At 50.8% G+C, this 23,492-nt stretch overlaps 1 protein-coding gene across 2 annotated transcripts in view; it reads right to left on the bottom strand.

Moving 5' to 3' along the window:
• Nucleotides 1-12,298: 12,298 nt before the first annotated feature.
• ANKRD33B (ankyrin repeat domain 33B) overlaps nucleotides 12,299-23,492 on the bottom strand; it is a gene marked incomplete at both ends in the record, with an annotated part of 81,002 nt that continues 69,808 nt past the window's right edge. For both annotated transcript variants that reach the window (XM_080719738.1, XM_080719739.1), the window contains one exon: nucleotides 12,299-13,125. In XM_080719738.1, coding sequence (XP_080575864.1) covers nucleotides 12,299-13,125 — 827 coding nt within the window. The remainder of the gene's footprint in view (nucleotides 13,126-23,492) is intronic.

Here is a 23,492-nt window from a genome sequence, read left to right as displayed (position 1 = left end):
GGCTACCGTGAATTGTGCGGCTGTCAACACAGATAGGCCCGTATCGCTGTAGCATTCCGACTTTCGCTCTTTCAGAAAGGTGCCAAGGACGGGTGTCTAGCTGGGTCACTTAGGAGCTCAGCCTGTTGTTCTGTTAAGCTCCTCAACAGATTGGATGGGATCCACCCATTTTATGGAAGGTAATTTGCTTTACTCAAAGCCACCCATTTAAATGTAAACAACATCCGAAAACATCCTCACAGAAACATCTAGGATAATGTCCGACCAAGGGCTGGGCACCGTGGCCCAGCCAAGCGCCACATGGAATCACCACCGAGAGTGCGCTGCCGCTCATCTGTCTCCGGTCTCGAAGCCTCTTGGATGGATTTTCACTTTGGTCATGTTGAAGCGTCTGGTATCTTCACAACGTTCTGCCTAACACTTAACTCGTTCTCCCAAACAGGTTTTCTAAAATTCAATTAAGGACATTCATGGCAAGAGAAAATTATTTTTCCCTCACCCTCCCCTTTAATCCTAAATATTATTATAAACTCGACTGCCATGCATTAAAAAAAATCCAATTTGTCAACTGGAAAACACCCAACGCTATCTGATAAAACGAACTAATATAATCTGGAGGATTTGGGAGTCTACTCAGAAACTCTAAATGAGCTTTTTTTATTACATTTTGCCATCGCCATCCTGCACAGCACGGGTCACTTACAGGACAGTCCAGCATCGTGTGGCCGGAGGGTGCGGCGTCCAGTGCAAATTACCAGAAACCTGTGTACGTCTCTCTCACAGATATTATGGAGAAGATGGAGTCTGTTTAGAGAACTAAGGACAATTTTAACATCTGGGGAGCGGGGTCGTCACTAGGGGAGTGATATTGCTCCCCCAAGGAATTTTTGGCAATGTCCTGAGATATTTTGGGTTGTCCCAACAGGAGAGTTGGTGCGTGTGTGAGGGGAGGTGTTAGTGGTACCCAGGTCAGGGATGCCGCTGAGCATCCTCCCAGGCACAGGACAGCCCCCTGCCCAGAGAAGGATGCTTCAAATGCCGGCAATGCTGAGACTGACCAGCCCTCGGGGCCCTGCGCTAGAATAGCCAGCTGGTATGTAGCTAGACAATCAGAGGCAAATCCCTACAACCTAGAATCTGGAAAGCACGAGATGCGTGCTTTTGCGAGGAGGGCACGTCCAGTGGAAGCGACTAGGGGCTCAAGCCTGTGTCTGTCTTCAGTCCCAGGAGCCAGGAAGAGCAAATCGCTGGGACACAGATTTGCGGCTGGATGCCGTGGAAATTTTTAGGTAAAGAAAATCACTCCCTTCAGGGGGTGCGGTGCATGCTGGGGCTGGTGCGGTGCATGCTGGGGCTGGTGCGGTGCATGCTGCGGCTGGTGCGGTGCATGCTGGGGCTCTGCAACACAATGGTTGTTTTCTGAGACACTGACACGGGAGCAGAGCTGAACGTCCGTCGTGGCCTGCCCCGCGCACTCGCTGGGAGGCAGGCAGGGCGGGCGCTCAGGCTTTGGGCTCAGCAATTTAAATTTTCTCCAAGAAAGGTCTAGAAACCTCTTTCCAAATGACAGTAGCCTATTTTTTTTTTACAATGAACCAGGAGTCAGGATGATTAACCTCAGTTATCAGGTTAGCCTTGGTGAAGGGAGGATGAGTGTCTCTGTAGAACAAGCGGCTTGGAAGGAAACCTGTGTGGGTGAGATTTCCCCAAGGACAAACACTGTGGCCTGGCCTCGTATCCCCGTCTCCTCGAGTGGTCCCTGCGCATCACAGCCCCTACAGATCCTGCCTTCTGTCTCAGTGAAGGCTCCCCAGGACCCTTGGGGGAAGCGGCCATTTCTCACCCTGAGCACTGACCCTAACTCCTCGCTGACATCATGGTGGACCAGGAATGCTGGGGTCTCATAAACACCCGTTGGACACTGGTGACAATCAATTGGTTCTGCTTTTATTTTTTATTTATTTATTGTTTTTTTCCGTACTGCAGATGGAAACCTGGGGTATTCTACCTCCGTTATACCCCAGCTCTAGTTTTTATTCTTTATTTTGAAACAGGGTCTCACTGAATGGCAAAGGGCCTCACTAAGTAGCTGAGGCTGTCCTCGAACCACAATCCTCCTGTGTCAGCCTCCCTCATGCTGGGATTGCAAGCGTGTACCACCACGCCCGGCTTGGTTCTGCTTTTAGCGACCGCATATACAAACAGACTGCGTCGCACAGCATGTAAAAGATGAATTTCAGAACACCGCACCAAAATAAAACTTGGCAAAATTCGGGTGCTTCTTACAAACTTCTCCACCCTCCCCTCCCCCTCCATCCTCACCTAATGAGACCAGCGGCCAATTCCAACCGGGGATGTGGCCCATTCTCCACATCCTGGGGTGCGCCTCCTCTCAGACCTAACTGAGCCTAAGAAGACAGACTTTAAGCAAAAATAGGAATAACCAAAAGAAATAAGTAAGCACCTAAGAACAGGTTTTTGTGTTGGTGCGCTTTTATCTGCTTTACCAAGGCAATGGGATAGTAACTTTTTTTTTTTTCTGCAAGGTGGTGCCTCTTTGCCTCTGAACAGTACACACTTACTAAGTCAATAATCTGCCTTATTTCCACCTCGTTTTTATTGGCTGTATCGGCTGCTCATCAACTATAGGTGCTTTGAAGCAGCACATGGAGTTTACCTTTCCTATACCCGGGCAGGGTCACAAAGGAGAGGAGGTAAACTGAGGCGCTGATTGCCTACATATATTTTTAAGGCCAACAGCTTCAGTTGTCTCTGGGGCTTTTAAGGTTAAAGGCCTTAATTTCCTTTACTTTTTTTTTTTTGCAGTACTGGGGATGGAACTCGAGGGCATTCTACCTTTGATACACCCCAGCCCTATTTTTTATTATTTATTTTGAAACAGGGTCTTACTGAGTTGCAAAGGGCCTATGTAGCTGAGGCTGTCCACAAACCACGATCCTCCTGTCTCAGCCTCCCAAATGCTGGGATTACAAGCGTGCGCCACCACACCCGGCTTCCTTTACATTCTTACTATAGGTTAATCATTAGAACAAAGGGCAAAGAGAGGGAAGAGCTCTGCCCCTCCCTGCCTGCCTGAGCGCCTGTGCAGCACCCAGGCTCTGACTGCTTTTTACATATACCAGAGCAATTTTCCAGTACTGGTACACTGGGACTGGCTATTTAGCCAAGCTCCCCCTGGGCTCTGGAGAGATGACAGACTTTCCCAGCAGCCCTTGCTCACCTGTCACCACCTCCCTGCCCACATCGCTCCAGACATACCAAGCGCGGATCATAGAGTCTTCTAGAACATGTTTGCAGTGCGTCTCTCCAGAACCAGAGCTCACTCAGGGCTGCGGCCAAGCAGGTCTGGCCTGATTCTCCCAGGGCAAGACCTTTGCATGGCGGGCATTAGAACTCAGGGCCTTTCAGCCATGCATCGCCACAGGACGTCTCTACCTCCTTTCAGGATCACTGCAGGTATCGAGATCACTCTACCTCCTTTCAGGATCACTGCAGGTCTGGAGGACACGGAGGCAGAGGCGAGGTGCAGCCCCCTGCAGACCATCAGCCAGGGTAGTGGGCCTAGAGCCTGCGTCCACAGCGCCAGGAGCTCTCTGTCCAAGCCTGGACCTAGTGTTCGGCTTTCCTTGATTCAACAAACAACACCAAAGTCTCAAAGACGGAACGTAGCCAGGTCTGGACCCCGCCTGACGGCCTCCAGAGACTCTCCCCGCACAGCCTAGAGTCTGCACGGTGTCATTTGGTTTAATTAACAAGCCAAGCATCTTCTTCCCCGTATGTTTTTCTGGGAGGAGAGCCAGGCAGAGTCTAATGAAGCTGAGTATTTCCCATTTTGCTGCCTGTTACTGAGCTGACGACCTGGTGTCTGCTGTCATTCAACACCCCCAACCCCATCAAACACCCCAGGGCCATTGTGCAATCGGTGGCAGGCCATTTTTCTGGCCCCTGGGCAGAGGTGGGGAGGCAGGCAGCACCAGAGACAAAGCCCAGCTCAGGAGGCAGCATAGCCCAAGTTGAGAGGGGGTACAAAAACCCGGCTAGCACTTGAGGCCCTGTTTCAAAAAATAAAGAAGACCTCTGCAACTCAGTGAGACTCGGTTTCAAAATAAAGAATAAAAAATAGGGCAGGGGGTGTAGCTCAGAGGTCGAATGCCCCTGGGTTCCATCCCCAGACCTGCAAATAAAATAAAATAAAGAATAAAAAATAGGGCTAGGAGTGTAGCTTGGAGGCAGAACGTCCCTGTGTTCCATCCTTAGTACCGCAAAAATAAATAAATAAATAAAATAACACTTTTGAGCTGGGCGTAGTGGTGCACGCTTGTAATTCCAACACTTGGGCAGCTGAGACAGGAGGATTGCAGGTTAGTGGCCAGCCTCATCTGCTTAGTGAGGCCTTAGTGAGACTTAGTGAGATCCTATTTCAAAATAAAGAATTAAAAAATAGAAGCCGGGCGTGGTGGCACATGCTTGTAATCCCAGCATTTGGGAGGCTGAGACAGGAGGATTGCGGTTCACAGACAGCCTCAGCTACTTAGTGAGGGCCTTTGGAACTCAGTGAGGCCCTGTTTCAAAATAGAGAATAAAAAAAATAGGGCTGGGGGTGTAGCTTGGAGACAGAATGCCCCTGGGTTCTATCACCAGTACCACAAAAAATAAAAATAAAACAATAGGGCTGTGGTTACAGCTCAGAGATAGACTGGCCCTGGGTTCAATTCCTTGTTACACAAAAACATAAAAAATAAAAATAAAACTTTTGAAATATCAAGGTGGATTTGAGTTGGAGTCACATAATTATTTTTTTATCCAGAAGAACAAATTAAGCCTTAGTGAGGGTCTTGTAGATTCTTGAAGGTGAGTAGTATTGGCACCATCAGGAGACAGGGAACAGGTGGTGTGGGCAGGTGGGCAGCGGTGGTCTTCCCTGCCCAGGTCTCTGGGCCTTCTCCACACCTGCCCAGGGGGGATCCGGCCAATCCCACTGCCCGGCAGTGGCCTCTCAGGACCCCCCGGCTGCAAGCTGACACTCGAGGGGCAGTTTGCCTGTGACAGCTGTCAGCAGATGGAGGCTTCCAGCTGCCTTTCCTGGCCCTGGATGGAAACCAGCCCAGTCCTCGTGGAAGCAGGTGGCAGGCGTCACGGCTAGCCCCAGTGACCAGGAGAAGGGCCTTGGTGAATGCAGGACAAATGGCCCCCGCACGCAGAACTCGTGTTCCTGACTGGACTTCTGCCTGGTGTCTACACATCCTCAGCCCTATTTTTATTCCTTATTTTTGAAACAGGGTCTCCCTAAGTTGCAGAGGGCCTAAGTAGCCGAGGCTGGCTGCGAACCCACAATCCTCCCATCTCAGCCTCCCAAGAACTGGGATTATAAGTGTGTGCCAACATGCCCAGCTTATAAAGGGATCGTTATGTCTACTGCAGTTAAAATAAGTCACAATTAAAATACGTCACATGAGGAAATCTGGTATGTTTCATTTTCTCTTTTCTAGTATATACGTAACTAAGTTTATACAAACATCACACTTGGTACCATAAGAATATGTTTATTTTGCAAGTGGCTTGTAATTCTTTCATAACAATTTCCCCATGATTTTACACCATCACATTTTTGTAGACTTTAAACATTAGAATCTGTCAGAAGTTAAAAGAGAAAAACACATTCTTTCTGCTGAATAATATCATATTGAATCTTTTGAATATCAAGAATTGAAGCTGCTTGCTGTGGGGCGGGGGTTTCACATGTATTTGTAGGTCCCAAGATAGTCCTGAGGTCTATATAGGAAAATATCTTCTATTAAACTGTAGCAAAACTCTCCTCTCAAAATAAAACACTCTGAAATGTATACAGTTATATCCATATTCAACAGCTTTACAATATCCAGAAATCTACTGGATTTTAGGAGTGACAAAGAGCTTTACATTCAGAAAACAGAGCTTATACCAAGATGACAAAACTTGAAACCGGTCCCTGGTGCCAGAGTCTGTCCCATTCTTCACCCATCATAAAGTCACCATGATTAAAAAGACAGGTCCTGACTGCCCTGTCAGTGCCAGGTAGAGGTATCATCTCAACAAAGGAAATTCTGGTAAAAGTGGCTTGAACTCTCTATCCCCAAGAGCTCGCAGGGATGCTGGTACCATTTCCGGGAGTGCAAAAGCTTCCTGTGGTTTCCATTAAGTCTATCCGCAACCGTGCAGGTCTAACCCAACTTCTAATTAGGAGTCTCGAGTAGGGCAGAGAGAGATCTGAGGCCCAGCCAAGGCGCCACCGGGGTGAACACTGGCCTTCAGTAGAAGTCTGACGGCTCCGGCCACCTTAGTGTCACACTGGACGGGTGTCCCCAGCAGGTCCTCAGGTTGTTCAACCCTTCTGAACAGGTGGCACAGACACAGGTCACATCAGACACTCCCGGGGGGCCACCGGACCAGCAGCTGTCTCCTTTGCAAGCACTAAGTCTGGTCTTCCTCGAGTTCACCCGTGTGCCCGGGCTCACCTCTGGACACCCTCGCCCGATCGTACAGTCCCCATCAGCACAGCCCACCGCCCAGGGCTGCTGGAACACAGCCAGGACCGCGCCTTTTACAAAAGTCTTAGTTCAGGCCTTTGAGAGAGAGGAAATTGTGCATGCAGCACTGGCGTTCAGCGAGTCACTGGAAAATTAGTCGGATCAATCCAGGTAGTGGTTTGTTCCCTTAAAAAAAAAAAAGCCGGGCGTGGTGACGCACCCTTTTAATCCCCGGGTTTGGAGGCGGAGACAGGAGGATCGCGCAGGTTCGAAGCCAGCCACGCTGGCTTAAGAGACCCTGTTTCCAAATAAAAAATATAAAAAATAGGTGTCTGGGAGTGTAGCCCGGAGGTAGAAGGGTTTCCAGGAACCCCAGTACCACACACACACACAAAGAAAAACTCCAGAGAAATTTTCTTAGCCACCTATTTGAAATCTCAATAGAGAAACGTGAATTGAAAAGATGAGCAAACTCAGTACTTACGGAGATGCAGAAAACAAATCCTCAGCGCACCGAGACGTGTGCATTCAAGAAGACAGCGCCAGCGTGGGAGGAAGAACTGGTTTTGTTGTTCAAGGTGGCTGTTGGCACCCCTGCTGCCACGGCAACCGTGACTGTTTTATAAGGATCTATCACCATCAGCATCCAACCCTTCCTTCCCTAGAAAAGCATGGTCCCCGAGGTGGCTGCGTGGCTTGAGGAGGGGCTACTGCGCTGTGTGGTGATGACCCAAGTGCTGAGCCGCAGAAGCCAGAAGACAAACAGTCACCCAGTGTTGGACAAGGGCCCCGAGCAAACGAGAACACGATTGAATTTCCCACGTACCGTGCAAGAGAAAAAGCACTTCACCACGTTACCAGCCTAACCGTGCCTAACAGTTCACAGCAGCTTGCGGTCGCTCTGACTGGTGTGGGCAGAACCCCGTAGTGTTCACAGGTGAGCGAGCAGGGCCACTCCAGGTACAAAGGACAAGGGTGTAACTCACCCCACAGAGCAACGTAGATCAAGGTGCTTTTACAGACAGGGAAACCGGGTCTTCTTCCTTTATGCAGCATGCCCAGGACATACACACTGCTCTGAACCACAGGCTCAGAGACAACAGACCTGCCTGCCACTGGGCTGACTCACTCATTCTCCTCTCTGGGAGTTGTGTCTTCGTGGTAACATGGTGCTCCTGATGTTTCCCAACTGTGTGGGGCCTGTGGGCTTTATATCATTTCAGGCCTGGCCTCTGGCCCACCTCATGGGCATTCACAGCGGCCTGGTCTCTGCTCCGGAGCCCCGGCTTCTGCTCACAGCTGGAAAAGAACAGGCACCTGGCACGACCCCTCTGCATCTACAAGAACACTTTTCCAGCCTGCATCACGAAGTCTCTTTCCTGACCCGCAGAACACTCCTTGAGTCTCGGGAAGGACCAAGGCTGGGCCGGCAAAGTCTTTGCGATTCTGCTCTATGTATTCTGAGGTATCGGGTGTTGCCAGGAGCTCGCCAGGGCAGCATGAGAAGTTACAGGTCTATCGTGCGTGACACATGCCACATTTCTCCGGAGCAGAGAGGTGTGGGAACTACTCCACGCTTCCCCTTCTCCTTCCTGATGGGCTTGGTGACAGCACACTGTAAATACGCCATTCCACCCTGCATCTCAGTAGCAGACCCAAGTCGCCAGCTCTGGAGGTAGGAGTCATGCTAGGCCCTCCTACACCACCAAACAGCGACCTCTCTCACACAGAGGCAGATTGGTGCTGCTGAGACGGGGTGAACACCCACAGATGTGGCTTCCCACCCACCGCACAGCCACTTCCACCACCAGGGCTCCCGACTCCCCATAACCGAGCCAGTCACCACTGATGGGTGAGACCCGGGCTTCTTGCTCAGAATCAGCAGCATCTACATGGTCTCGGAATTATTTCTTTTTTCCAGTTCAATCATAATTTACTCAAGCCCTAAAAATATACTTCAACTTTCCCCTAACTCTATTTATTTATAATTCCCTGAGAAGGTACCTGTCAACTTGAAATTCAGTATTTACAGAGCCTCGAACCCGCTCCCTCTGCACACCTGCATGTCGAGAGAACAGACCAGGCTGCCCTTTCTAAACACTCGGGGTGGGGGCCCCCGCGTTCAGGAGCCGGCACGCTCTGCTGTCCGTTCATTCTCGGGGATTCAGGTCCCAACCAGATACCACAGCAGGGCCAGCGTGCCGGTTCTCAGGAGCACCCTGTCTTTTAGTTTTAGACCTCGGGACAGCTGGTGCTGGAGATGAAGGTGTCTAATCAGACTGGAAGAGGACAGGCAAAGGCAGAAAAGGCAAAAGAAGAAGAGAGGAGGTGGGGAGGAAGGCAGGGCACAGACGTGGCGACTGAGTTGAAGGGGGCACATGGGGGTGACCGCTCAGTGACTCGGCACCGCTGCTCAACGCAACTCAGATACACACAAGTAGGGACCATTCCCACAGGGCGGTGGCTGGACTGTCAGACGGAGACTACTTCTGCCCACCTTGGAGGCCAGATGACCATCTTCACTGGAGAATCCCTCGCCCCAGAAGAGGGAAGCCCGGCAATGCTGCCTAAGGGAGTGGCTCCCCAGGCCACCCTGACATGAGCCTAAGCCTCAGAGTGACCTGGCTGGCTCACACAACACACAAGCCCGGCGGCCCCTCCGCCTCGCTCCCTGGGCTCGGTCCCCTCACACAGGCTTGGGTGGGAGGGTCCTGCCTGTAGATGCCAGCCCCCGACTCCAGAGGCCATCCCACGGAGAAGCAGCCAGACCTTGCACCCTGACTCTACACTGACCCCCTCCGCACCTCCCCACATCCAGGCAAAGTGCCCATTGGCCATTTTACAGCCAGCTCCAAAGAGGCATGGCAGCATTTTTGCTCACTTGAAAAATTCCTCTGCTAGCAAATCTGCTTCCACAAGGCCGCAGCGGGACACGCTGGCGTGCCACTCGCCAACAGGGCTGCAGAGCCCCCGCACCCCACTCGTTAAGACCTAACAGGGGCATCCCCAGGGAAACAGTTGCACAGGGGCACTGCTGAGTCTGCCCTGCAATCCAACAGCCCCTTCCTCCACTTGGGTCTTCTGGGTTTCACAGTCAAATGTTCCTCCCTGAACCCAGGACACAGCTCCCCAGAGAGAGTGGCCCCCAACTCCGCCACCCTCCGGGACTCACCGTGCCGCCATATTGAACGGGCAGGTGACCTGCTCACGCAGGTCGGCCATGGAAACCCCTAACTGGCCCCGGCCGCTGGCTCCGCAGCCTTTTTAAACGCACGTTCTCCATTTCCTGAGCTATTTTGTGGACACCAGGAATATGACTGGTCACGCCCCCTGCTGGCCCACCCTGTCCTGTGCACCTGGACAAGCAGGGGAGAGGCCCCAACTCGCTTGGGAGCTGAAGAACCCCCCAGCCCTCTGCTGGGACGCCGGGGACCGTCCTCCACGACTCGAGAGCCTGGAAGTGGGCGGCGGTGAGGTAGAGGGCTGGGGCGCCCAGGAGTGTACACTGGCGATGGGTGAGCAGCAGAGACCCGAGGCTTGGCAGAGCAGAGAATCCTACTGTCCCCGAGGCAAATATCCCACAGACGACCAGGCACAAACCCTCTGACGTGGGAGCTGCCCATCACTGGGCATTCCAACAGCACTCATTCTTACGAGGTGCAGCCTTTCATAGGAGCTCAGGGGGCGTGTCCAGGAAGAGCCTCTAAAAGGCAGTGAGCACCCCGTTCTCTCTCGAGGTGGAGGTGCGGCAGCCGGGTCACCTGAGCACTCTAGAAAAATACTGATGCGTAGCTCTCACAGGCCAACGCAGGGACCTCTGCGGAAGGAACAGAACTGAGGACCATGGAAGAGAAGGCATTGGCACTGCTCCTCTGAACCCACCAGACGAGGGTGGGGCGATGGCAAGCCGGACCATGCCACAGATCACCGACGTGTGGCATGAAGGAGCCATGATGCCAGAAGACACCAGCGAGACAACCCTCCAAAAATAACCAAGATGTCACCGCCATTATCACCAGGGAAACGGGGCCAAAGCCAACTTCTGGGCCACCGGGAGACCCACAGACGACTATCAGTAGTTCCCATGATGGGTCCAATGCTCTGCGATATTTATCTTGGTACCTTTCTGGAATAAAAGGGAAACTTACTAAGCTCTGTTTGTGAACAGTTTTGACGCCACAGCAGTCTCCTCTGAGCCTGGGAGCAGCCTGATGTCCTGTTAAAAACAGCTGGGGAGTGAGGTCCCTGTTTGCTCCGTGCGAGACGGTGCCAAGTGGGAAGGAAAAACTCAGGACCATCCTACCCGTATTGTAAGTTCCTTCACATCATGGTGTACCCAGGGTTAAAGAGCTTCCAAACCAGTCTACGATATTCCACACCTATGCCTTCTGCGCATTTAAATATTTAAATAAAGTGCATATGCAGCAGATACTCTAAGACCCGGTTAGAATTTCTCAGTGCGTTGGAGATAGAAGTATTGACAGAAAACACCCACTGTGAGCTTGGGACTCAGGGCCCCTCACATTCTATAAAGGTGGCATAAGTTTGAACTGAATGCCAGGGACAGTCGTCAGAGAAAAAATAAAAGTAAAATCCACAAAAGGGAATCTTTGGACTAGAGTCTAGAAGACAAGCCCCAACCCCCAAAGGCGCAATCCACCCCTGGAGAACCTGCCTGAGCGGAGTTGGCTTGGCATACAATGTTCATCTATGTTTTCCCCAAATTCCCCCCGCCCATCCATTTGAGCGGTTTGCATTTTACTGAATTCCTCATACTTTTTGCATCTTTTTGTACATTTTAAGGACATTCAGATTCGATTTACCTAACAGCACATGGCTTAATGTATTTCTAATACTCACTGATTAAACTTACCCCATTCATTAAATTTTAGCTTTTTCTGATCTCTAGCTTCAGTATATTAAAGATTTTCTATTCTTTTTATTGAAACCCCCTTGCTTAAAATGAGTCTAGCAATAAATACATGTTAACTTCCATTTTTTTTATAAATTGTTTTTTTTCTTATTATTACTGTTATGACAAGAAAGATTTAAAAATGGGGTACGGTGAAATCTGATCTCCGTCTTATTTGATCGTTTCGTAAAAATTAATGTCCCCATCAAATTAGAAAAAAAAAATATTTGGCATCACTTAAGTTAATGGGAAAATCCAGTAAAAAAGTGTAGCCACAAAGACACGTAAAGGCCAAAACCCATTACAAAAATGGGGGGGATCCCAGGAACTCTGCTTGCCTTCATACGTCCATCACAGGTATTTATTGCTAGAAACTGTATTTTAAAGAAAGGGTCTTCAGACACATGTATTAAAACTGCCTTAAATACAAAGAGCCCCATCACTCATAAAATGCTGCAGATTTAGTAAACGATTATGAATACAAAATTATGCAAAAACTGCCCTTTGAGAAATTGGTTTAAAAAACTCTTAATTGAGGTTCTCCGAAGGGAGACTTCTGGGTAAAATGCCCCCCAGGTGTATTGATTGCTAGGGGAACCGATTTTAGGGAAGCAATTTGCGCTATTACCAATTCCCTCTTGGGAGCAGCCTGGAGACTGCGCGGGAAAACGGCCCACTCGGTGGTGGGAGCAGCAGGCTGTTCCAGGAGGCTCCGCAGCAGGATGAGGCAGGTGCATTCTTCTGCTTGTAGGGCGGAGGTTCGGGCACCTCCCCTTGTTCTGGCCCGAGGCCCCGCCCAGGCCCCGCCCAGCTCCCATCTGGCCTCAGTGGCCACAGGCCCTTTGCACCGCACACCCCTTCACGTCCTCTTCTTCCAGGGCGGCGCCCGCCTTTCCTTCTGCGCCTCGGCCAGGCGCCTCTTCTCGGCCTCTTCCGCCTTCCGCTTCTCCTCCTTAGCCTCCTTGTAGCGCCACTTGGGGATCTGCAGGTGCGTGCTGTCCTTGGGGCTGCCCTTGCCGGCCGGCCGCTCCGGCTGGAAGGTGGGGGCGGGCGCCTTGCTGACCCGCACCTTGGGGACCACGACGCCGGGGCGCACGCTGCTCCGCCGCAGAAGCTGCAGGGGCAGGAGGCTGGCCTTCCGCCGGGCAGCCGCGGACCCCTGCGCCCCCGGCAGGTGCGGAGACTGGGGGCTGGCTCTCGGGGCCTCGGGAGTCCGCAACTGCTGTCCGGCGCCCCGGCCCCCGGCCCTCTCCTGGGCCTGGGCGTCCTGGCGCGCTCGGGCGGCTAGGATTTCCTGCACCGCCAGCCGCCTCTTCCCCACGCACGGCGGGTTCTCGGGGCACACGGTCTGGCAGATGATCGCCACGGCGGGGCTGTAGAGGCTGGTGGTCATCCGGACCATGTGGTCAAGGGCGCCCCCGTCCTCCGGGCCCTGGCCCGAGTGTGAGGCCAGCGTGGCCCGCACAAACGCCGTGAGCCTCTGCAGACAGTTTTTGGAGCCCGTGGGCTTCAGAACCGCCTCCGGGGCCAGCGGCAGCTCGGGTCTGTATCTTTCTCCAAACTGTTCGGGGCAGGGTCGCTGCAGCAGCCTCTGCATGGCTCGGACAGCCTCCACCCGGCCGGTGTACGCAGCCCACTCCTGCGGCGACATCCCGCGCCGGGGGTCCCTGGCATGGACATCGGCTCCTGAGAAAGAGAAAAAACACACAGGCGTGGATGACTGCGGAGGACGCTCTCCCAGGCAAAGAACGGCAAAAGGCGAGACTTCCAAACCCTTGCACTGGCCCCTACTCCGCCAAGGGCGAGGCTGCAGCCCACGTGTGACAGCCGCCCACGACAGGCGCTGCCACGCACGCAGGTGAGTGGATGGTTTCCTCTTTCCTAAATAAAAACCTTCCTGGACTCGGCATCCAAAGCACAAAATCGTCAGAAGAAATAAGATCCCACGGCCCTCCGTCAACAGAGAGCTGGCTAGACAACACGGGTGTCTCAACATCCATCATGCATCTGGAATGTTCTAAAAATGTTAGCCACAGCAGTCTTGCAAAGCGCGTGCTAGCCACCCGGGTCGGGCCCCTGGGACAGCTGCTAGGGCCGCATGGAGGGAGATGGTGTCCTTGGCTGTCACGCTGGCCGGCTAGCTGGCCACAAGCCTGCTGCCTTCAGCGGACAGCGGGCTCTGGGACAGAGCTGTGCCTGACGAATTTTGGTTTCTGAAGCACGAGTGATCCGGGCAGGGGAAAGCCTGCACAGAATGATCGGCGGTCCCAGTCGCTGCAAGACGCGCCCGAGGCCGCAGGACTGGGAAGGGAGAACGGGTCTCGGACTCCAGAGGGTCCTGCGCTCAGCTCAGCGTGCGCCCTACCACGCAGCGGGGCAGGATCATGGTTCGTTTCTGTGTCAACTGACCTAGACTAGAACACCCAGTATTTAATCAAACACTAATCTAGGCCTGAAAGGGATTTTGAAACTGGGGCTTACATGATCAGTTGAGTAAAACGGTTTTCTTTTCTTTTTTCCCCCCCACAGTCCTGGGGATGGAACCCAGGGGCATTCTACCTCCGAGCTACACCCCTCAGTCCTATTTTTCATTCTTTATTTTGAAACAGGGTCTCACTGAGTTGCAAAGGACCTCACTAAGTAGCTGAGGCTGGCCGCGAACCCGGATCCCCCCCCCCCAGCCTGTCTCAGCCTCCCGAATGCTGGGATTCCAAGCGTGCGCCACCACGCCTGGCTTTTTTCTTTTCTTTTTAAAGGGGATCGAGGGGGCCCAATACACATACACGCCAAGTGCTGTGTGCATGGGTGTCACTGTCAACAAGATTTACATTATGATGTGGGGCTATCATACACCAATAAAAGCACGTTATAACCAAGAGGGGGGGAGGATGAAACCCAGGCATTCTACCTCTAAGCTACATTCCCAGCCCTATTTCTTAATGTTTTAGTTTTGACACAGGGTCTAGGTGACCGAGGGCCTCACGAAGGTGCTGAGGCTGGCCGCACACCTGCGGTCCTCCTCTCCCGCCTCCCAAGTATGATCGCGAGTGTGTGCCGCCACTCCTGGAAGACCTAAGGGTTTGATTAGCTTTCCATTGCTGTGAACGAAATGCTCGTCAAGCATAACTCAGAGGGAAAAGGATTTATTTGGGGTTCAGGGCTTCAGAGATTTCAGTCCATGGCAGGAACCATGGTGGCAGGGCTTCAGGGATAACAGTGGATTACAAAACCCCGCTACGCTAAGGAGTGACGTAGTCCAAGGCCATGGCCCCGATGACCCACCTCCAGCCATGCCCTGCCTCCCAGTGGGCTGCATGCTTAACACATGAGCTGTGGGGGATACGTGAAGTCTAAGCCATAGCATAATCAAGGAGATCACAGGCAAAGAGGTAGGTGGGCCGCATCCAATTAGCTGACTGCCTCAAAGGCAAAGACTGAAGTTTCCTGGAGAAGAAACTGTTCTGCCCCAAGACTGTATACAGCTGGGTACGGTGACACATACACGTAATCCCAGTGTTTGGGAGGCTGAGACAGGAGGTTCACAGGTTCGAGGCCAACCTCAGGAACCTGAGGCCCTCTGCAACTTAGACCCTATTTCAACATTAAAAATGGGTCTGAGGGTATAGCTCAGAGGTAAAACACACCTGGACTTAATCACTCTCACACACACACACACACACACACACACACGGCTGGGGGTGTAGCTCAGAGGTAAAACACACCTGGACTTAATCACTCTCTCTCTCACACACACACACACACACACATACACACACACACACACACACACATACACACACGGCTGGGGGTGTAGCTCAGAGGTAAAACACCCCTGGGTTTAATCACTCTCTCTCACACACACACACACACACACACACACACACACACACACACACACGGCTGGGGGTGTAGCTCAGAGGTAAAACACCCCTGGGTTTAATCACTCTCACACACACACACACACACACACACACACACACACACACACACGGCTGGGGGTGTAGCTCAGAGGTAAAACACCCCTGGGTTTAATCACACACACACACACCCCATACAGCATCAACTCCCACCTTTGGGCCCAACCTACAAAATTTAAACTTACTAACCCTCAAACCGCATGAGCCAATTCCTTACCATAAATCTCCTAATTTACACATCCTCTCTTCCTGTTTCTCAGGGAACCTTTACTGGTACGTCCACGTCTCCCACACAGTCGCCAGCCCCCCCACAACATGCTGCGTTCCTCCTCCCGCTGCCCCTGGAGGTGGCAGAGCTAAACCTCACCCCCGCTTGGTGAAATCCGCCTGGACTTCAACTCGGCAACACAGAAAGGAACACAGCGTTGTTGTTACCTTGGTTCTTCCACCTCGGCCCCACATACAGTTTAAAATCACTCAGGATTCCAAGTCCCATTAGTCATTTCGCCACTGGCAAAGCAATGAGGAAAACGAGGGCAATTATCTAGTCTGCGCGCTCCCTGGGGACCGAGCCTGGCACGGGTACCTTCGTTTATACCCCAGCCGGGCCCGGGCGCCTGACAGCTCAGTGGCGCTGATCGGCAGTGCTGAGCTGAGCGCGGCGGGGCCCGGCCACGTCCCTGCCCCGTCGGCTCACGGTGGCCTCGAGGCCCGGGCAGAACCGGCTCACCTGGGCTCACCCGCTAATTCTGTGACACTTGATTGGCTCGCCATCTTGGAAGGGTGGCAGTTATTTAGAACTGGGAATCAGGAGGAACTCATTAGCCAGAGGACAATTTATAAACTGCCGAGAAGGAGAAGGGAGCAGTAAAAATGTCATGGCAGAAAATAGATGACACATTAAACCTTAATTAATTGCATGTCACTTAAAGAAGGAACAAAATGCAGAATTAAAATCCTAATGAACACTGCGTGAGAGAGACATTTTTCAAATGCTAATGGAAAACAGAAGGAACAGCTGTCCCAGGTTTAGCGCTCTTCTTCCTGTCGCCATCCTCCTTTTCACGAAACACAAACACTAAAAAACAAGGGCCATTTCAACCGCCGCTGACCCTAGCATCTGATAAGGCTACAAGGCAGGGATTTACTCCCTAAGAAATAACAAGGTTATACCGATGGCCAGAACTCAGCAATCAAATTATGAATAACAAGCCCAGGTGTCCCTCGGTATCCGCAGAGAAATGGGTTCCAGATCTCTCCCTGAATAACAAACTCCAAGGCGCTCAAGTCCCTTAAATAAAATGGTGGAGTGTTTCCATAGACACTGAATTATTTGGGGAACAGTGACAAGAAAAAGGTTTGTACACATTTGGTACAGGTGCATCTTTTTAATATTTTCTATCTGAAGTTAGCTGAATCCATGGATACAGAACCCAGGATGCTGAAGGCTGTTTGCACTGAGGCTTAACATTTTATATGAATATCTTTCAAAGACTGTGGAAACCTTCTAAACTGCCACCATCCCCACCTCCTCCCTGGGAGATCACCAGTGTCTCTGCCTCCCGACCCACAGCATCGAACCTACCACAGCTTGAACGCACGCCTCCAGCGGGCCCCTGAGACCGTGTGCCACCCCGATGCGTACTGCGTTGTCTACACCAAATCCTCCATTTCATTCAAGGCCATTCCCCATCTGGAGATGGACCATGAGCGGCCTAGCCCAGGGCTGCTCAACCTTGGTGCTTTCAACCTGGCAATCTATGGCACTTTCAGCCTGATAATTATTTGCTGTGGGCTCCATCCAATGTTCTGTCAAGACTTTTCATGGCATCTTTGGGCTCTACTGATGAAATGCCAATAGCACCCCAGCAGTGGTGACGGCCAAAAATGTCTCCCTCTGTTATCAGATGTCACCTGGGGGACAATCTGACTCTTGTCTCAGAATCACTGGTCGAGCCTAATGACTACCGTCCTGCTCCATGCCACCCACGCTGGACAGCGAGCCCCAAAGCGGGGTTTGCCTTCTGAGTAAAGGGATTGCTGACTTTGCTGTCTCCTGTCCATGACACGGGTCAGAGCCCATGGGGTCTAGTGACTCGTAGCATCAAGAGGGGACACGTCAACAGGCTAAGGGGAGTGGACAGATGAGGACCAGGACTTGTGATACCTTCCAGGGCTGTAGACCAGCTCCTGACAGTGACCTCCAACCTGGAGACTTAGTGAGGTAAGAAAATCGTGCCTGGCTTCCATAAGCCACTATCAAGATGGGATCTCTATCATTGGCAGTGGATAGCATTCCCAACAAGAGCTAAAGCCTAGGGCCTGGTGGTGCACACCTGTAACCCCAGTACTCAGGAAACTGAGAAGGAAGACTGAGGTTCACAACCAGCCTCAGCGACTTAGACTCTCAGCAACCCAGTGGGACCCTGTTTCAAGAAAGAAAATAAAAGGGTTGGGAAGTAGCTCAGAGGTAAAATGTTCCAGTGCTTAATCCCTAGTACCACCAAAAAATAAATAAATAAATGAATGAATAGAAGTGCTAAAGAGGAAAACCTCACTTTCTATAGTTATTCTCGGGGTCAGAAAATTAGGGGGAGGTGGGTGGGGGCTTCTCCACCAGCACTGACCCTGATGGCCTCCACCTTTCGGAGCTCAGCCCAGGTCTCCTTGAGTGGGCCGGCCCTCACCATCTCCCCCGCCGTGTCTCTCTAGCCTGGACCTGGACAAACCAGGGTGAAGGGCCTGCCCCGGCCAGCAGGGAAGACAGGCCACCTCTGTGGCCAGGCAGGTGGGAAGGGCGCGCCCCAACCCCACGAGGGACCACAGCTGGAGGATGACTCTCCCGCTTCCCTGCTCCTCGGTGGGCCATTTCTGAAATGCATTTCCTCAGCTGTCAGAGGGCCTGGAAGGTCTGAGCCTCGCGTGCCCACCCACGATGTGACCTGCTCAGGAGCTCACAGCCTCCACAGCAGTATCCATCCATCCGTCCATCCATCCGTCTGTCCCTTCTCAACTCACACTCCTCCCTATGCACCTCTTCCTGTGAGTCACCTTCCAGAAACACCACTTACCCCCAGGTCCTTGCCTCGGGATTTGCTTTGGGCGGTGGTATGCAATTCCTGACTTACAGTTTTCTCTCTGGCTAATAACTTGAAGCCATCCCAATGTGGCAAATTCTCAGTCCACGGGAGGAGATTCCTATTTTCCTGATCAGCAGAAGGCAAGCTTTGTATTGACATGAAGTGTCTGGTTTCGCAGAGTGCACAGGCAGGCGGGGCTCGCCTAAGACCAGGACGACCAGAGGCTGATAACCGCTGTCCACTCCCGGCTCCCGTCCGTCCACTGTCCTCCCTGGGACTGCAGCAAGATTCAAGGTTTATTTTTTTTGCTTCTTTTCTTCCCACAGGCTGAGGAAATGATAGTGCACTTCGGTGTAAAAGTGAGCTCTCTAAGGCAAGTCTGGAACCTGGCAACCTCCACAGGAAAAAACCCATGTCCTTGATACAGCTTCGCAGAGCCGCGTATTTAAATAGACCTGTCGCTCTGGGACATTAATATCCCACTGAATTAACGAGGTCCTGCGGGCTCCCTTGCGATTCTCATCAGCACAGGTGGTATTACTAGGAAGCCAAAGGTCTGCTAAATCAGGGTTGAAGAAGCTGGGGAGATATATATATATATATATATATATATATATATATATATATATATATATATATATATATTTTAATTAAAATCCAAAGTTCTTGCAACTCAGTGAGACCCTGTTTCAAAATAAAAAATAAAAAACAGAGCTGGGGATGTAGCTCAGAGATAGAATGGCCTTGGGTTCCAGCCCTAGTAACCACCCCCCCCCCAAAAAAAAAATCTGAAGTGCTGATGGTTCTAATATGACTTTGTTCTACCAGGCAATGTAGGTGCGCGCTGACATGTCGTCGCCTGTCATAGACTGAGAAAATCTAAACCGTTTAGAGATTTGTTTCATTCAATCTTTATCACGTATAAATGCAAGTGTTTAGCCGGGCATGGCGGCACACACCTGTAATCCCAGTACTTGGGAGGCTGAGATAGGAGGTTCGAAGATTGAAGGAAAGCCTCCGCAGATAGCAAGGCTCAGGAACCCAGCACAACCCTGTTTTAAAACAAAATAAATAAAAAGGACTCGGAGTATAGCTTGGAGGTAGAATGCCTCTGGTTTCAATCCCCAGCACTACAAAATAAATAAGCAAATAAATAAATAAATAAATAAATAAATAAATAAATAAATGGAAGTGTTTGCTACTGAATATGATAAAATTGCATCTTAGATATTTAACTCAGGTGCAAAAAAACACTTAGGAATGGAAGAATACTGCATTTGAAAAAAATTAGAATGAGATATGTATTTTTAACCACTAATACATAGTAATGCTTGTGCGTTTTGCTTTTAAAATGATCACAGGAAGCCGGGCATGGTGGCACACGCTTGTAATCCAAGTACTTGGAGGCCCAAGACAGGAGGATCTGGGTTCGTGGCCAACCTCAGCTACTTAGTGAGGCCCTCCGCAACCTGTGAGACCCTGTTTCAAAATAAAGAATAAGAGCCAGGCGTGGTGGCGCACGCTTGTAATCCCCGCACTTGGGAGGCAGAGACAGGAGGATCGTGCAGGTTCGAAGCCAGCCGCGCGCGCTGGCTTAGGAGACCCTGTTTCCAAATAAAAATGTAAAAATAGGTCTGGGAGTGTAGCCCAGAGGTAGAAGGGCTTCCAGGAACCCCAGTACCACCAAAATAAAATAAAATAAAATAAAGAATAAGATGGCAGCACCACAGCGACGATAGCTGGCAGCGGCCAAATAGGACATGTATTCCTCTGAGAAACCCCAGACATCAGATTTTTGGTTAATATCTGATTGGGACAACATATAGAAACATTTATAGCCATGACTTCCTACCTAAATATAAGGGAGAAGAGAAAGACCTAGATGGTGGAGATGGCGGCGGTGGTGGCGGCGGCCAGTATTCGAGAGCGGTATATAAATCCAATCCAAACTGCCTTAAACTGTTGGAGAAATCTCCCAAACAAAAGGCTGCTCCTGCCCCAAATGCTCAGGAATTCTGGACAACATACTATGTAAGAAAAATGCTTGGGAAGAGGGCCAGATGGCGTCGGCGGCCAGCTTTGGGGAGAGGCAGGAAAATTCATTCGAATCCAAACAGAACTTTTGAGGAAATCTCCTCGAAAGTAGACTGCACTTGCCCCACATGCTCAGGAACTCTGGACAACATACTATGTAAGAAATGTTCGGGGAGAGAGAGAGAGAGAGAGAGAGAGAGGGAGAGAGAGAGGGAGGGAGGGAGGGAGGGAGGGAGAGAGAGAGAGAGAGAGAGAGAGAGAGAGAGAGAGAGAGAGAGAGAGAGAGAGAGCCTTCCCCAAGGCGAGGCCAGGTCTGGAGCCAGTGAGGCTGGGCCCGGAGCATGCCATGGTGTGAGGCAGGGTCTGGAGCCAGTGAGGCCAGGCCCGGAGGCTGTTGCGCGGCAGGCCTGGAACTGGGGCCTGCTCCACAGCAAAGGGCCAGCAGATTTCTTCAGCTGTGTGGCCAGGAAGCACTAGAAGCTGCCGCTGCCTCACATATCTCTCAGCAGATTTCCAGATCCAAGTGACCTCAATTAGAAAAAATTTGGTTGTGAGTGGATCATCCTGTCAAAGTTACTCACCTTCTGGCTTTCAGGTTTTCAGTAAGTGGGATTAAGTGTGGAGAAATAGAAGCTCTAATACATTGTTGGTGGGATTGCAAGTTGGTGCAACCACTTTGGAGAACAGTATAGAAGATCATCAGAAGAAGGAAAATGAACTTACCATATGATCCAGCAACACCACCTCTGGGTGTCTACCAAAAAGAATGAAAACCAAAATACCAAACTAATGCATGAAGAACCATGTTCATAGCTGCACAGTTCACCAGCCAAACTGTGGAACCAGCCAAGATGTCCTTCAACGGATGAGTGGATTTCAAAACTATGTGATTTGTACACAATGGAATTTTTCTCAGCCATAAGGGAGAACAAAATTATGGCATTTACAGTGAAATGTCACAAAAAAAATAAGAAATCAGAGGCATTTCTTAATGTGAAAAATATTAGGAAGAAATGGGTAACAGGAGAAACTCTAGATGAAGAAGGGACCCTCTAGAGGAGCAATGAAGGTGACATATCTGAGGGGATGAGAGGGAGGATAAGGGAAACTCTTTAAAGCACACGATGTACTTAAACATATCAAAGTCAATCAGGAAGCCAAGCATGGGTGGGAGGGAGGGGGAGGGAAGGGGTTAGACATTGGGTAGGGGTTGACTGGGTGATGTGTGCACCTATATCTCCACAAGTTTATCCCATTGAGGTGTATGACTACAATGCACCAATAAAAAATTACTAAAAAAAAAAAAAAAGAAAGAAAGAATAAGCCAGGCATGGTGGCACACGCTTGTAATCCTAGTGCTTGGGAGGCTGAGACAGAGGACTGCAGGTTCAAAGCCAGCCTTAGCAACTTAGTGAGGCTCTCAACAACTTAGTGAGACCCTGTTTCCAAATAAAAAATAAAATAGATCTGGAAGTGTAACCCAGAGGTAGAAGGCTCCTGGGTTCCATCCCCAGGACCACACACACCAAAAAAAAAAAAAAAAAAAAAAAGAATAAAAAGTCGGGATAAGGGTGTAGCTCAGAGGTAGAATGCCTCTGGGTTCCATCCCCAAAATTAAATATAACAGCACTGAAGGTAGAGGTCAGAAGTGGAATGCCCCTGGGTTCAATCCCTAGTACCACAAAAACAAAATCAACAAGAACAACAACAAAAACATCATTCACATCTACTGTATAAGGAAAATGAAAGCCCCTTTCTGGGAAGAACTGCAGGCTAATGTAGTGGTGGGTGCAGCCAATGAAATGGTCTAGAAGTTAAACGCTCTGACTGAAGCCTGGAGCAGCTCACACCCTCCCTGAAACGGTGTCACGTCCTTCTTTTAGGCAAGAGCACAGAACCAGGTGGAAAGGAAAACCATATCCACGGACAGAAGCATCTCTTCTTCCTTTATGCTTCCTTCCCGGTGGCGCGTAGTAGTTATTCTGTGGTTCCCAGAGGGAGGTCATCCCCCTCACCCAGGGGGAGGGCTCGCCTGGAGACACTTTTGGTTGTCACCACTGGAGGGCACTTTAGTCACCTAGCAGGTAGGCCAAGGATGTCAAACACCCCGCAGTTGGCAGGGCCGCCTCCACAACAGACTCAACTGGCCCCCAAATTGCAACAGCGCCAGCATTAAGAAGCCCCTGGGTTACGCACTTATTACCCTCAATGAAAAGCTTAAGGCTCTCATTGCAAAGCTATTTCTCAAAGAGAAAAATAGCCATATTCTTCTGTTTACTTAATAAATAACTACTAAACCAGGCATGGCGGCACACACCTGTAATTCCAGCGACTCAGGAGGCTGAGGCAGGAGGATCGCAGGTTTAAGGCCAGCCTGGATAGCTTAGGGACACCCTGCTTTAAAATAAAAATAAAAAGGGCTGGGGATGGGGCTCAGTGGAAGAGCACCCCTGGGTTCAGACCCCAGTACTCCAAAAACAAGTAACTGCTGAGATTATAAATTTACCAACAAAATCATGATAATCCTAACTGGCACATGTACAGGCTTCCAAGCTAGGCATGCATCCAGGGCCATCCTAAGGGGAAACGAGTCTCCATCATGACTTCTGGCTGTGTGGCTCCCATTAGCCTCATCCTAAGAAAAGGAAACTGAGACCCCGTGGAGAGACCGTAAGCGGAGGAGCCAGCCTGGATGCCAGGGTCATGAGTTCTTAGTCGTTTCCCCTGGCCTCTCTACTCTGTGCCATGTGTGTTCCAGGAGGAACACAGTAGGACCATGCTTGTGGGGATTATCCTAGACTCTGATGGAGGAGAGACAGGGAAAAGGGAGATATAAGCCCAAAGTCCAATTTGTAACCAAATAACGGAGGCAGAAGGGAGCAGTGTTCACCAGAAGTGCACTGCCCCACACAGGCTCAGCTTCCCAAGAGATGTGGAAAGCATTTTTATAATCCTATGTATACACGCTTCAGCAAATGTCTGGACCTGCTAAGAGGTCCAGGGAAGAAGAAATGACAGGAAC

The sequence above is a fragment of the Muscardinus avellanarius genome (genome assembly GCF_963383645.1).
Source record: "Muscardinus avellanarius genome assembly, chromosome: 1".
NCBI lineage: Eukaryota > Metazoa > Chordata > Mammalia > Rodentia > Gliridae > Muscardinus > Muscardinus avellanarius.
The sequence above is the reverse complement of the archived record's forward strand: the minus strand, read 5'-3'. Positions and strand labels throughout refer to the sequence as shown.